The sequence below is a fragment of the Salmo salar genome, chromosome ssa11 (assembly GCF_905237065.1).
Source record: "Salmo salar chromosome ssa11, Ssal_v3.1, whole genome shotgun sequence".
In the NCBI taxonomy this organism is placed as follows: domain Eukaryota; kingdom Metazoa; phylum Chordata; class Actinopteri; order Salmoniformes; family Salmonidae; genus Salmo; species Salmo salar.
This window is the reverse complement of record NC_059452.1, coordinates 31,941,991-31,956,534: the sequence shown is the minus strand read 5'-3', so window position 1 is coordinate 31,956,534 and position 14,544 is coordinate 31,941,991. Positions and strand designations below refer to the sequence as shown.

General features: G+C 45.5%; 1 protein-coding gene across 3 annotated transcripts in view; it reads left to right on the top strand.

The window, feature by feature from the left end:
• LOC106587734 (transient receptor potential cation channel subfamily M member 7) overlaps window positions 1-14,544 on the top strand; it is a 94,501-nt gene that overhangs the window by 69,181 nt on the left and 10,776 nt on the right. For 2 of the 3 annotated variants that reach the window (XM_045689351.1, XM_045689349.1), the window contains exons 26-34: window positions 44-825; window positions 7,844-7,953; window positions 8,332-8,428; window positions 8,564-8,643; window positions 10,819-10,856; window positions 11,907-11,938; window positions 12,819-12,866; window positions 13,395-13,439; window positions 13,576-13,641. In XM_045689351.1, coding sequence (XP_045545307.1) covers window positions 44-825; window positions 7,844-7,953; window positions 8,332-8,428; window positions 8,564-8,643; window positions 10,819-10,856; window positions 11,907-11,938; window positions 12,819-12,866; window positions 13,395-13,439; window positions 13,576-13,641 — 1,298 coding nt within the window. The remainder of the gene's footprint in view (window positions 1-43; window positions 826-7,843; window positions 7,954-8,331; window positions 8,429-8,563; window positions 8,644-10,818; window positions 10,857-11,906; window positions 11,939-12,818; window positions 12,867-13,394; window positions 13,440-13,575; window positions 13,642-14,544) is intronic. The other variant, XM_045689350.1, reaches the window with a different exon arrangement.

Sequence of the window (14,544 nt, the reverse complement as noted above, 5' to 3'; positions counted from 1 at the left end):
TGAACTCTGTGGCAACAGATTTGTTTCTCCTTTCTCTCCTCAGGGTTGAGACCATGTGTATCCAGCTGAAGGAGGTCGGTAATAGAGTGAACTTCATCAAGCGTTCCCTCCACACGCTGGACTCTCAGATCGGCCACCTTCAGGACCTGTCAGCTCTGACCGTGGACACCCTAAAGACCCTGACCGCCCAGAGGGCCTCTGAAGCCAGCAAGGTCCACAACCAGATCACCAGGGAGCTCAGTCTGTCCAAAAACTTTGCCCCCAGCCTGGCCCCCACCCCCCAGGACCCTACCCCCCAATCCAAGGGGGTCAAACGCAGCGTGGGGGCCTATTTCGGTTCCTCCTTCCCCCAGGTGTCCGGGGTGGTGGTGGGGGGCAACATGGCTGATTCTCTGTTTGGGAGTGGGGTGGACCCAAACCCGCCACTGACGCTCAGTCCCCCAGAGCGGAGAGGAGACTGGACTGGGCTGGGGCACCAAGCTACTGCTGCTATAGAGGCTGGATCCTCCACGGGTGGCAGTGCCAGTCACAGTGCCTTCTCCCTCTGCCCAGCTCCGGCGCCCCCTACTGTCAGTCCTCCAGAGCTGCGGCTACGCGGCCACTCCTTCACCCAGTGGCAGTTGACCCGTCCAGTGCAGGTGGGCATCTCTGACTGCCCCTCCAGCCTGCCCAGCGTGCCCTCTGCTAGGGCTGCTTTCTACGTCAGCTCTACCCCCTCCCAGCCCTCCGTCTCCAGCCACCCAGAACTCAGCCTGGCTGGGCCAGACAAAGACAGAACCTCTATTTCCACCTCTGCCTTTGCTGTAGAGTTTGGTGCGTTTGTTGGTAAGTATAACTGTGAGGAGAAAGACGAGGATACTAGCTGTGTGTACCCCACTGTTGTTGTTGTGTCCAAGACTTCTGACATTGCTCACCCCGTTTGCTTGCCTGCTTCCATTGAGAAATGGGAGGCAATTAGTGAGAAGGAGGGGAGGTGTGAGAGGGAGGGGATGGCAGAGGGGGAGGGGTATGTGAATGAGGCATTTTCCGATGACGAGGGAAGACCCGAAGGAGTTCTGATGGATGGGCAGGGCAGAAATGCTGAGCTTCCGTTGGCTCCTGAGACCGCCCGTCAGGCTGCCCTCTTGCCGCATGCCGACGCTCACAGGAACAGCCCCCTCCCTGGCTGCGCCCTGGCCCCTGCAGTGGTGCCCAGGAGACCCCGCGGGCGTAGGACCAGAGAGGTGGGGTCCTCAAGCCCCATGGCCCAGCCAGGGTCCCCTCAGCAGGGGGAAAGGACTGACGCCCCCCTGAGAAGTGACAGCAGGGAAACTACCAGAGACAGAGGTTTGAGTCTGCCTGAGTTTAAGTTGGCCGTGGGCAAATCTCAGATCACACTCTACCTTTCACCTGTAACACACCTTTTCCTAACCAGGGTGAAGTATGGTTGTTAATGGTCTAACAGGGTGGTATGGGGTCTAACTAAAATGAAATAACCACTGGTGTGTTCTCAAAATTGAAAAACCCTGAGCATAACCTGATATGTCACCATGCTCAATCAAGACTTCAGAATAAACCAATCAGTATGCCATCATGCTCAATCAAGACTTCAAAATAAACCAATCAGTATGCCATCATGCTCAATCAATAGACTTCATAAACTCATAGCAACAACTCATTGTCATTCACCAGTAAAACATACACATTCGATAACAGTCAATAAACAGTTGCAAACTTTAAAGAAAAACCTGGGGTACCCTTACGAAAGTATTCACCCCCTTGGCATTTTTCCTATTTTGTTGGCTTGCAACCTGGAATTAAAATTTGATTTTTTTTGGGGGGGGGGGGGGGGGGGTTTGTATCATTTGATTTACACAACATGCCTACCACTTTGAAGATGCAAAATATTTTTTATTGTGACACAAACAAGAAATAAGAAAAAAAACTGAACTTGAGCGTGCCATAACTATTCACCCCCCCAAAGTCAATACTTTGTAGAGCCACCTTTTGCAGCAATTACAGCTACAAGTCTCTTGGGTATGTTTCTATAAGCTTGGCATATCTAGCCACTGGGATTTTTGCCCATTGTTCAAGGCAAAACTGCTCCAGTTCCTTTAAGTTGGATGGGTTCCGCTGGTGTACAGCAAGCTTTAAGTCATACCACAGATTCTCAATTGGATTGAGGTATGGGCTTTGACGAGGCAATTCCAAGACATTTAGATTTTTCCCCTTAAACCACTCGAGTGTTGCTTTAGCAGTATGCTTAGGGTCATTGTCCTGCTGGAAGGTGAACCTCCGTCCCAGTCTCAAATCTCTGGAAGACTGAAACAGGTTTCCCTCAAGAATTTCCCTGCATTTAGCTCCATCCATCATTCCTTCAATTCTGACCAGTTTCCAAGTCCCTGCCAATGAAAAACATCCCCACAGCATGATGCTGCCACCACCATGCTTCACTGTGGGGATGGTGTTCTCGGGGTGATGAAAGGTGTTGGGCTTGCGCCAGACATAGTGTTTTCCTTGATGGCCAAAAAGCTCAATTGTAGTCTCATCTGACCAGAGTACCTTCTTCCATATGTTTGGTGAGTCTCCCACATGCCTTTTGGCGAACACCAAACGTGTTTGCTTATTTTTTTCTTTAAGCAATAGCTTTTTTTCTGGCTGCTCTTTCGTGAAGCCCAGCTCTGTGGCGTGTACAGCTTAAAGTGGTCCTATGGACAGATACTCCAATCTCCGCTGTGGAGCTTTGCAGCTCCTTCAGGGTTATTTTTGGTCTCTTTGTTGCCCCTCTGATTAATGCCCTCCTTGACTGGTCTGTGAGTTTTGGTGGGCGGCCCTCTCTTGGCAGGTTTGTTGCGGTGCCATATTCTTTCCGTTTTTTAATAATGGATTTGATGGTGCTCCTTGGGATGGTCAAAGTTTCGGATATTTTTTTTATAACCCAACCCTGATCTGTACTTCTCCACAACTTTGTCCCTGACCTGTTTGGAGAGCTCCTTGGTCTTGGTGGTGCCCCTTGCTTAGTGGTGTTGCAGACTCTGGGGCCTTTCAGAACAGGTGTATCTATACTGAGATCATGTAACAGATCATGTGACACTTAGACTGCACACAGGTGGACTTTATTTAACTAATTAAGTGACTTCTGAAGGTAATTGGTTGCACCAGATATTATTTACGGGCTTCATAGCAAAGGGGGTGAATACATATGCATGCACCAGTTTTCTGTTATAATTTTATTTTTTTCATTTCACTTCACCAATTTGGACTATTTTGTGTATGTCCATTACATGAAATCCAAATAAAAATCAATTTAAAATACAGGTTGTAATGCAACAAAATAGGAAAAACGCCAAGGGACATGAATACTTTTGTGAGGCACTGTGTGTGTATTATATATATATATATATATATATATATATAGAGCTCTGAAACTTTATATAGTCTTACTACGTTGCAGGCCTGTGCTTTGTACCTCAACAGGGACTAGATGAGGAAGAGCGGCCCGTGCATTTCTGTGCGCAAATGTGCGTTTGTTTTTCTGGATGCGGGAGTTCCAATGCAGGCGATGGTGGTCCTTAGCCAGTGCGGTAGTGGGAAACAGAGGGCTAGTGTTGCTAGTTAGCAGGATGATGTTTCTTCACAAGACTCAGAGGAAACCCTAGAATTTCCTGGTATCTAGGGTTGCTATCTGAGCTTGAACAACACTATTTTGTCACATGGTAGCGTACATACAATATACATGTCTTTGCCTCTTATGGAGATGGCTTGCTACACTAGCTAGCTAGTTAGCTGGTGTTGGCTAGCTAGTTAGCTGGTGTTGGCTAGCTAGCGGCTAATATTAGCTAGCGTTGCATCGTACCTTCAGAAGGGACCCAAAGGAAACTGTACAATTGCCAGTATCTAGAGTCACTATCTGAGAGGTATACTACGATTTGAAACTAGATCTACCGTAATTTCCGGACTATTGAGTGCACCTGAATATAAGCCGCACCCACTGAATTTTTTAAAAAGTATTATTTTGAACATAAATAAGCCGAAGGTGCCTACCGGTACATTGAAACAAATGAACTTTACACAGGCTTTAACGAAACACGGCTTGTAACAAAAATAAATAGGCTTTAACGAAACACGGCTTGTAACACAAATAAATAGGCTTTAACGAAACACGGCTTGTAACAAAAAATTAGCAGTAAGCTTTAGTTGTCTTTTTGTACTGAGTCAATTCCTCACGCTGCTGTTTCCAACGTCTTATCATCGACTCATTAAGACCAAGCTCCCGTGCAGCAGCTCTATTTCCTTTTCCAACAGCCAGATCAATCGCCTTCAATTTGAAAGCTGCATCATATGCATTTCTCCGTGTCTTTGCCATGATGAGGGTGACAAAATGACTACCGTAATCAGAATGATGGGGAGTTTGAGAGCGCTCGATTTAATCTAAACAGTAAACAAAAAAGTTGTTTGACCTTAACCCGTTCGGCAATTTCATTGGTCTAATGAAAGCTTCATGCCGCCAAAAAACTGAGCATGTCACAGAATGTGTTTTTTTGGGGGGAAAAAATTGAAAGCGGGAAAAATCCATATATTAGCCGCGAGGTTCAAACCGTGGGAAGAAAGTTGCGGCTTATAGTCCGGAATTTACGGTACTCAGACTTTTATAAAGCTAGCCAGCTTCAGTTAGCTTCACATTCCATCCCAGGCTTCATCCATACTAAGATGAATTTTGATCATGCGCTAACACAAGCAGGCTGAGGGGATTTCCACATAACACAATAATTTGGATAGGCACTCAAGCTTCCCCCTTATGTGAGTGCTAGAAAGTTAAATATCAAGCAAGGTTGTTTCATTGCCCCCATCGTGTTATGTGGAAATGCCACTGTCAGTATGTTTTTTAACTACACTTATATACCGCCTTGCCACGTTAGCTTCGCCCTCATGTGTGTGCTAGGTAGTGCTAGGGGTAGTGCTAGGTATCAACAGCCAATCCAGTAGGGACTGGAAGCTATGCTGAGTTTTAAATTGGTCAAGCACGCCGCGATATCGTTAAGTATTTGCATAAAGTTCCGGTTTCCTCATCTTTGGTCCCACCCTGTTCACGTCCCTCGCCCATGCTCGCATCGCCCAACAGTCCCCCGCCCATTTAGCTTCTCTTCCATTGGAAATGAATGGCTTTTCGTTGTTTCATCGCCCACGTCACTTCAGTTAACTGTACGTCCATGTTGCACATGGCTAGTCGAACACCGAACTCTTAATTGAGACAATGTTCACAGTTTTATTTTTGGGGCTGAAATCAACATGAAAGAACAGTTATTTTGCAAATTCAGCAAGCTATGCTGTGAAATAGGCTATTAGAAGTGCCGTTTTTATTAAGTTTCGTTAATGCCGTCCTGGTGCTTTGGAATCCTTATCGATGCACAAGCCCCTTTTCCCTACCTATCATTTTAGAAAATCATACGAACGTTTCACTGTGCGTCAACTTTCAAATGCATGCTGTGATTACTAAATGTGTAATGTGAAAGGTATTTTTAATATTACTATTAAAAAAATTAACATTTTATAAAATAGTTCATCAGTCTTCCTCAAATGAAGGGGATGACAATGTAGTCTTGGCGAGAGGGAGGGAATCTAATTTCATTGGTCCTCAACTCGCGGCTCAGACGCTTCATTCAGGATAAATGGAGTTATCCTTGAGTTAGCCTGCCCCTGATCAGGTTAGTTCTGAAGGATTCGTTGCCATATAAATGTACCTGGCTAAAAGGTGAGCCACTTGTATGACCGGTTATCCAAAATGTAACTCCGAGTTGACCACACTTACCTCGCTAACTCCTCTTTGTAGTATAGGGCTCTGGTCTCGTCACTCAGTCATCAACTCTTCTTAGCTACTTATACAGTTCACATGCTAGTATGCTACATATACAACAGCTATTTACATTACATCTAAACGGTTACAGCAGTCTGCCTTAAACTGGGAATCAAAATCACCTCAGAACTAACTCCCGCCCTCCAACTATTGTAATTTGTTCCCTTCACTTTCCCTACGTACCCTCTGATTTGGCTAAAGGGGACCTTTTAAAGGCTCTGCATGGTCAATCCTACGTCTGCATTGGCCATGTAGCATTTATGGTGATATGGCCTATGCAGAATTCAGGGCATTCATACTACTTGCGCCTCGTCAAGAAGCGCAGAGCTGTTGTTAAGGAAGTGAGTATGTGTTTATACAGGACTTCCCACCCTCACCTACCGTCAACCATTCAAGTCAATGCGGAGCTATACGGAATGTACAAAATTTGAGAGGCGCACGGCAATGCGGAACTCAATTTGGCCTCTGCGTGCCCCCCGGAGGCTCTGCAATTGCGTCACACCATCCATTTTCGGATCAAGCATAAATGGGCTTTTAGTCAGCAACAGGGAATAATGCTGCATTCATAACCAAGAGGAAAGGTGGTAGGCCTATTTACCTCATACACTGGGAAAAATCAGGGCAGAACGATTGCCCCCTTTCGTTGAAGCCATGCAGTTTAAGGCTGATCGGGATACTGCAGGATCCCCCATTATAGTCAATGGGAAAATGGCAATCTTTGTGCTCAATTTTCGTGATAATATTTTTTTATCCAAAATAATCATAGTACGAATAATTGCTTCTATTAGACAGATGTATGTCCTTGAAGCGATTTATTGTTTTAAAATCGCACACAGAATACGTTTTTAAGTAATTGATTCAAGGACATACATCTGGTGTAATAGAAACAATTATTGGAATTGCACACAGAATAAGTTAAGGATAATTTATTTGCTTCCGGCAGCCTGCAGTACCCTGGACAACCTTCAACTTGAGCTATTCAGCGGGGGCAGTCATTCTCCCCTAGTCACAGCTGGCAACATCACTTCCTGGAGTAGCTCAAACTGTGCATGTTATGTCTTGAGAATCCCCCAATTTAGACGACATCTTAGCAAGCTAAAACTGACTTCCTCTGCTTCAAATGCACCATTTTAGTCTTCACATAGGAATGAATGATGTGACGTCATCATAGATGGCATTGTTCATTCGTATACAGTCATTGGTAAAGATTCAGTTGAACGCCCCTTCAGATCATAATTACTAATGGAAACTTGTCGATCATCCCTGAGCTCCGACTACTCTCACATGCTGACCTCCCACGTCAACTACTAAAATGTAACAAATATAACAATTATGAATTATTCATAAAAAGCCATTTATTAATATGTGAACGCCTCCAACTGGTAATTACCACCTTTCTACTTGGTTATGAACGCAGTAGTGCACTACATAGGGAGCAGGGTGTGATTTGGAACATAGCCTAGGAAGAGGTGCCTGGGCTGTAGGGTGCTAGGATCAGATTGGTAATTAACTCGTCGTTGTTGTCTCAATTTCAGATTTGTCTCTCTCTTTCTCTCTCTCTTGCGCTTCCTGTCAATTATTATGTCAACCTTTTGTCTTGTCTAACGTCATTGTTGTGTCGGGGTGTTGGCCTCTGGTTGAAGGTGACAGGGTTGTGACTGTTTCACCATGGATTGATTGATTGGTTGAGATTTGCAACCTTTCCTGAATTTGTCTGTGTTGGTTAAAGGGTTTGTCACATGGAAAGGTTGAGGTACCTACCCTCTGTCCGTCTGTCTTCCAGTGACTGTCCCAGAGGTCTAAGATGTTCTCTCTAAGGCACAGAACCAGGTTTGGCCAACCCCTGACCTGGATCAGGGTTTGGGTCAATTCCATTTTAATTCAGGAAGTTATCAAATTGGAATTGAAATGAACCCCAACAAAAAAGCCTGCAGCCTCCCAGGACAAGTGTTGGCCACCCTTGGTGTGATGCTGTCTCTGTATCTGTCTAACAGTGTTCCGGTCCTCCAGGTCATAAAGACAACCTGCACCTGGACCTGCAGCGCTCCTTCCCCAGAGACATCTCCTCCACAGCCGCCGCCTCCAGACAGCTCAGCCCAGCCACGCAGCACAGGGAACAGGTGAGAGAGTATGTGGGATTATGTGTGTGTTCCTCCTCTTAGGTATTGAGACAGTTATTTACATGCTCTTAGTTCCCGGTTGGGAAGTGGTTGTTGGTTGGTTATGACCATTTAAAAAACAGAACCTGTTAGTTCTAGTTCGGTATTTCTCCCAGGGCAGAGGGTGGAGCAGTTTATTTACATGAAACATCACAGAGGCACTTCCACAGAACAAACCAGAATTCCTCAATGGCTTCCTGTCCAAACACATTGTCCCCACAAATCCTAACCTTAGCCTCACTATGTGAAAAACAGGGAAACTGATCTCATCAGCTGAGCCCAGTAGGAGGAAGTTGCTCCTAGATACTGATGCCAGTGTGTCTTTCTCTCTGTCTACAGGGTCATCCTGAAGGCCAAGGTAATATGAGGACGGTCAACTCGTATGCTGGCTTCACTGAGTTTGACCGGAGTCCCTCATTCCTCCATCCAGACTCCTGTAAGTCCAGGAAGATAGACCTGTGCTGCTAGACACATGAATACACTGCAGAACCCTGCCAAGACCTGCCAGAGGTCACAACATGTATACTATGTGTGCTAACTGAAAGTGTCTTTGGTTATTGTGTGTCTGCAGCTCTGAGTAAGAGAGAGAGGAGCGGAGTGTCAGCGGAAGACATCCTCATCCACGAAGACCCCAGAGCTGCACTACTACTGGTGAGAACTGTTCCATAACTGTATGATGTCTCACACCCTTCAGGTCCTGAAATCACTACTGACTGACTGAGTGATTGACTGTACCACTGACTGTACCGCTGACTGACTGACTGTACCGCTGACTGACTGACTGTACCGCTGACTGACTGACTGTACCGCTGACTGACTGACTGTACCGCTGACTGACTGACTGTACCGCTGACTGACTGACTGACTGTACCACTGACTGACTGACTGACTGTACCACTGACTCACTGACTGACTGTACCACTGACTGACTGTACCACTGACTGACTGACTGTACCACTGACTGACTGTACGACTGACTGTACCACTGACTCACTGACTGACTGTACCACTGACTCACTGACTGACTGTACCACTGACTCACTGACTGACTGTACCACTGACTCACTGACTGACTGTACCACTGACTGACTGACTGACTGTACCACTGACTGACTGACTGACTGTACCACTGCCTGACTACAACTGACTGACTGTACCTCTGACTGTACCACTGACTGACTGACTGTACGACTGACTGACTGACTGACTGTACCACTGACTGACTGACTGTACAACTGCCTGACTACAACTGACTGGCTGACTGTACCACTGACTGACTGTACGACTGACTGACTCTACCACTGACTGTACCACTGACTGACTGTACTACCGCTCACTGACTGACTGTACCACTGACTGACTGTACTACTGCTCACTGACTGACTGTACAACTGACTGACTGACTACAACTGACTGTGTACAAGTGACTGACTGACTGTACCACTGACTGCCTGACTGCAACTGACTGACTGTACCACTGATTGTACCACTGACTGACTACAACTGACTGACTGACTGTACCATTGACTGACTGACTGTACCACTGACTGACTACAACTGACTGACTGTACCACTGACTGTACCACTGACTGACTACAACTGACTGTACCACTGACTGACTGACTGTACCACTGACTGACTGACTGTACCCCTGACTGACTGTACCACTGACTGTACCACTGACTGACTGACTGACTGTACCACTGACTGACTGACTGTACCACTGACTGACTGACTGTACCACTGACTGACTGACTGACTGTACCACTGACTGACTGACTGACTGTACCACTGACTGACTGACTGTACCACTGACTGACTCACTGACTGACTCTACCGCTCACTGACTCACTGACTGACTCTACCGCTCACTGACTCACTGACTGACTCTACCGCTCACTGACTCACTGACTGACTCTACCGCTCACTGACTCACTGACTGACTCTACCGCTCACTGACTCACTGACTGACTCTACCGCCCACTGACTGGCTGTACCGCCCACTAACTGACTACAACTGACTGTGTACAAGTGACTGACTGCCTGTACCACTGACTACAACTGACTGTACAACTGACTGACTGCCTGTACCACTGACTACAACTGACTGTACCACTGACTGACTGTACCACTGACTGACTGTACCACTGACTGACTGTACAACTGACTGACTGTACAACTGACTGACTGTACAACTGACTGACTGACTGACTGTACCACTGACTACAACTGACTGTACAACTGACTGACTGACTGTACCACTGACTACAACTGACTGTACCACTGACTACAACTGACTTTACAACTGACTGACTGCCTGTACCACTGACTACAACTGACTGTACCACTGACTGACTGTACCACTGACTGACTGTACCACTGACTGACTGTACAACTGACTGACTGACTGTACCACTGACTGTACAACTGACTGACTGACTGACTGTACAACTGACTGACTGACTGTACAACTGACTGACTGACTGTACCACTGACTACAACTGACTGTACCACTGACTACAACTGACTGTACCACTGACTACAACTGACTGTACCACTGACTACAACTGACTGTACCACTGACTACAACTGACTGTACCACTGACTACAACTGACTGTACCACTGACTGACTGACTGTACCACTGACTACAACTGACTGTACAACTGACTGACTGACTGACTGTACCACTGACTACAACTGACTGTACAACTGACTGACTGTACAACTGACTGTACCACTGACTGAATGACTGACTACAACTGACTGACTGTACTTATGACTGACTGTATGACTGACTAACTGGCATGTTTACCTCTCTCCTCAGGAGAGGGCTCAGGTCAAGACAGCTCAGGCCAGCAGTCTGTAAGTACCTGACATGCATTCCTACCTTCCTCCTGGTTTTTCAGCTGGGGTCAACTTACACTTACAGCCCTGGAAGAGTAGAGTAGATGAATTCACTTACAGCCATGAGTCTAGTAGATCTCTTGGTTGTTGATCAGTTCAGTGTTCCCACAGTTTGGCTCGTAACCCTGGGCCAAGCCTGGCTTACCGTTACCGTGGTGACCGGAAACAATGTTCCAATCACATTCCCAACACAGCTATTAGGGGGAGTGGGTGTTTGCCCGTAGTGTTAGTATGTGTTAATTAATAGGTGAACGGTGTTTTACTACTGTTCTACTGTATAGCGTCTGTGATAGTATAGGCAGCGCCATTGAGGCCATCTCCATTTTGAAGTAGTACTTTTTCTTCTACTACTTCTATGAGTTGGTAAACAAACTGAAATGGTGCATACTGCCACCTGGAGTGTGTTGTTTGAACAGGTATAAAGCCAAGGTTGGTGATCTACTGCCACCTGCAGTTACGGAATGTTTGCTCACAAGTAAAATTCATTGGCTGATCCCTCCTAATGACCTGGAAGTCCCACTACTTTCAAATGATGGAAATCCTCAATGACAATGTACATGCAAAATGGGTTATTTCCAAGTTTTTTTATTTATTGAACCTTTATTTAACTAGGCAAGTCAGTTAAGAACAAATTCTTATTTACAATGACGGCCTACCAAAAGAACTCCTGCGGGGACGGGGGCTGGGATTAAAAATAAAATGTAGGACAACACACACATCATGACAAGAGAGACACCACAACACTACATAAAGAGACCTAAGACAACAACATAGCATGACAGCAACACATGGAAACACCGCATGGTAGCAACACAACATTACTACAACAACATGGTAGCAACACAACATGGCAGCAGCACAACATGGTAGCAGCACAAAACATGGTACTAACGATTATTGGGCACAGACAACAGCAGAAAGGGCAAGAAGGTAGAGACAACAACAGATGTAATGATCTCTATCTCTATGAGGTGGATGTTGATGTCCATTGTGTGTTCTTTCTCTCAGCAGGGCACCAGGGGAGGACTCAGGAATAAATGGTATGTGTCCATTGGAACTTACGGTCTCTACTATAACTTGATAGTTCCTGATTTCTTTCTCTGAGATGAACAGGCTATTCACCTCTCTATTCACCTCTCTATTCACCTCTCTATTCACCTCTCTATTCTCTATTCACCTCTCTATTCTCTATTCACCTCTCTATTCTCTATTCACCTCTCTATTCACCTCTCTATTCACCTCTATTCTCTATTCACCTCTCTATTCACCTCTCTATTCACCTCTATTCTCTATTCACCTCTCTATTCACCTCTCTATTCACCTCTCTATTCACCTCTCTATTCTCTATTCACCTCTTTATTCACCTCTCTATTCACCTCTCTATTCTCTATTCACCTCTCTATTCACCTCTCTATTCACCTCTCTATTCTCTATTCACCTCTTTATTCACCTCTTTATTCACCTCTCTATTCACCTCTCTATTCTCTATTCACCTCTTTATTCAGCTCTCTATTCACCTCTCTATTCTCTATTCATCTCTTTATTCACCTCTCTATTCTCTATTCACCTCTCTATTCTCTTCACCTCTCTATTCACCTCTCTATTCACCTCTCTATTCTCTATTCACCTCTCTATTCTCTATTCACCTCTCTATTTTCTATTCACCTCTCTATTCACCTCTCTATTCTCTAGTCACCTCTCTAATCTCCTCTCTAGTCTCCTCTCTAGTCTCCTGTCTAGTCTCCTGTCTAGTCTCCACTCTAGTCTCCACTCTAGTCTCCACTCTAGTCACCTCTCTATTCTCTAGTCTCCTCTCTAATCTCCTCTCTAGTCTCCTCTCTAGTCTCCTCTCTAATCTCCACTCTAGTCACCTCTCTAGTCACCTCTCTGGCTAATGATCTTCTCTCTCCTTCCTCTCAGCTGCATCATGTCTCTACAGACACGCCCACCTGGGGAGCAGGAAGGATTGTGAGTGGTTGTGAACTTTCCCTTTTAACTACATCTAACTCATTGTGATGTGAACTATCCCTTTAACTACGTCTAACTCATTTAACTACGTCTAACTCATTGTGATGTGATCTATCCCTTTAACTACGTCTAACTCATTGTGATGTGAACTATCCCTTTAACTACGTCTAACTCATTTAACTACGTCTAACTCATTGTGATGTGATCTATCCCTTTAACTACGTCTAACTCATTGTGATGTGATCTATCCCTTTAACAACGTCTAACTCATTGTGATGTGATCTAACCCTGTACCACTAAAATGAATTCACCTCTTCACCTCTACTATTTCATTCTTATTCTCTTCCCTACATGCTTATTTCTTTCTTATTTTTTACTTGTACTTTTAATAGCAATAGTCATGAGAGGAGAGCTTGCAAGTAAGCATTTTGTTGTGTTGTGTACACTTCCTGTAACCATGCATATCACAAATAAACTTTAGATTTGATTGGACTGGATTTGAATAACAGACTTTAACATTTTTTTTAGCAATTGGTTCCCCTTTCAAGCCAATGGAAAGCTACCAATACTCAGGTGAGGTTTGGACCTTAAAGCATACTTTAGTCAGTCTCAAGTCACACCCTATACCCCACTACATGGAGTAGGATGTCATTTGACTACTGTAGCCTCCTGCCAATGTTGTGTGTATTTGTGTGTTTCCCTCCTGTAGCTGTGGAGCGTAACAACCTGATGAGGCTGTCTCAGAGCATCCCCTTCACCCCAGTGCCCCCTAGAGGTAAGATACAGTATTACATATCCCCTTCAGCCCAGTGCCCCCTAGAGGTAAGATACAGTATTACATATCCCCTTCAGCCCAGTGCCCCCTAGAGGTAAGATACAGTATTACATATCCCCTTCACCCCAGTCCCCCCTAGAGGTAAGATACAGTATTACATATCCCCTTCAGCCCAGTGCCCCCTAGAGGTAAGATACAGTATTACATATCCCCTTCACCCCAGTCCCCCTAGAGGTAAGATACAGTATTACATATCCCCTTCAGCCCAGTGCCCCCTAGAGGTAAGATACAGTATTACATATCCCCTTCAGCCCAGTCCCCCCTAGAGGTAAGATACAGTATTACACACCACCTTCACCCCAGTGCCCCCAAGAGGTAAGATACAGTATTACATATCCCCTTCACCCCAGTGCCCCCTAGAGGTAAGATACAGTATTACATATCCCCTTCAGCCCAGTGCCCCCTAGAGGTAAGATACAGTATTACATATCCCCTTCAGCCCAGTGCCCCCAAGAGGTAAGATACAGTATTACACACCCCCTTCACCCCAGTGCCCCCTAGAGGTAAGATTCAGTATTACATATCCCCTTCACCCCAGTGCCCCCTAGAGTTAAGATACAGTATTACATATCCCCTTCAGCCCAGTGCTCCCTAGAGGTAAGATACAGTATTACATATCCCCTTCAGCCCAGTGCCCCCTAGAGGTAAGATACAGTATTACATATCCCCTTCAGCCCAGTGCCCCCTAGAGGTAAGATACAGTATTACATATCCCCTTCAGCCCAGTGCCCCCTAGAGGTAAGATACAGTATTACACGTCCCCTTCACACAAGTGCCCCCTAGAGGTAAGATACAGTATTACATGTCCCCTTCACCCCAGTGCCCCCTAGAGGTAAGATACAG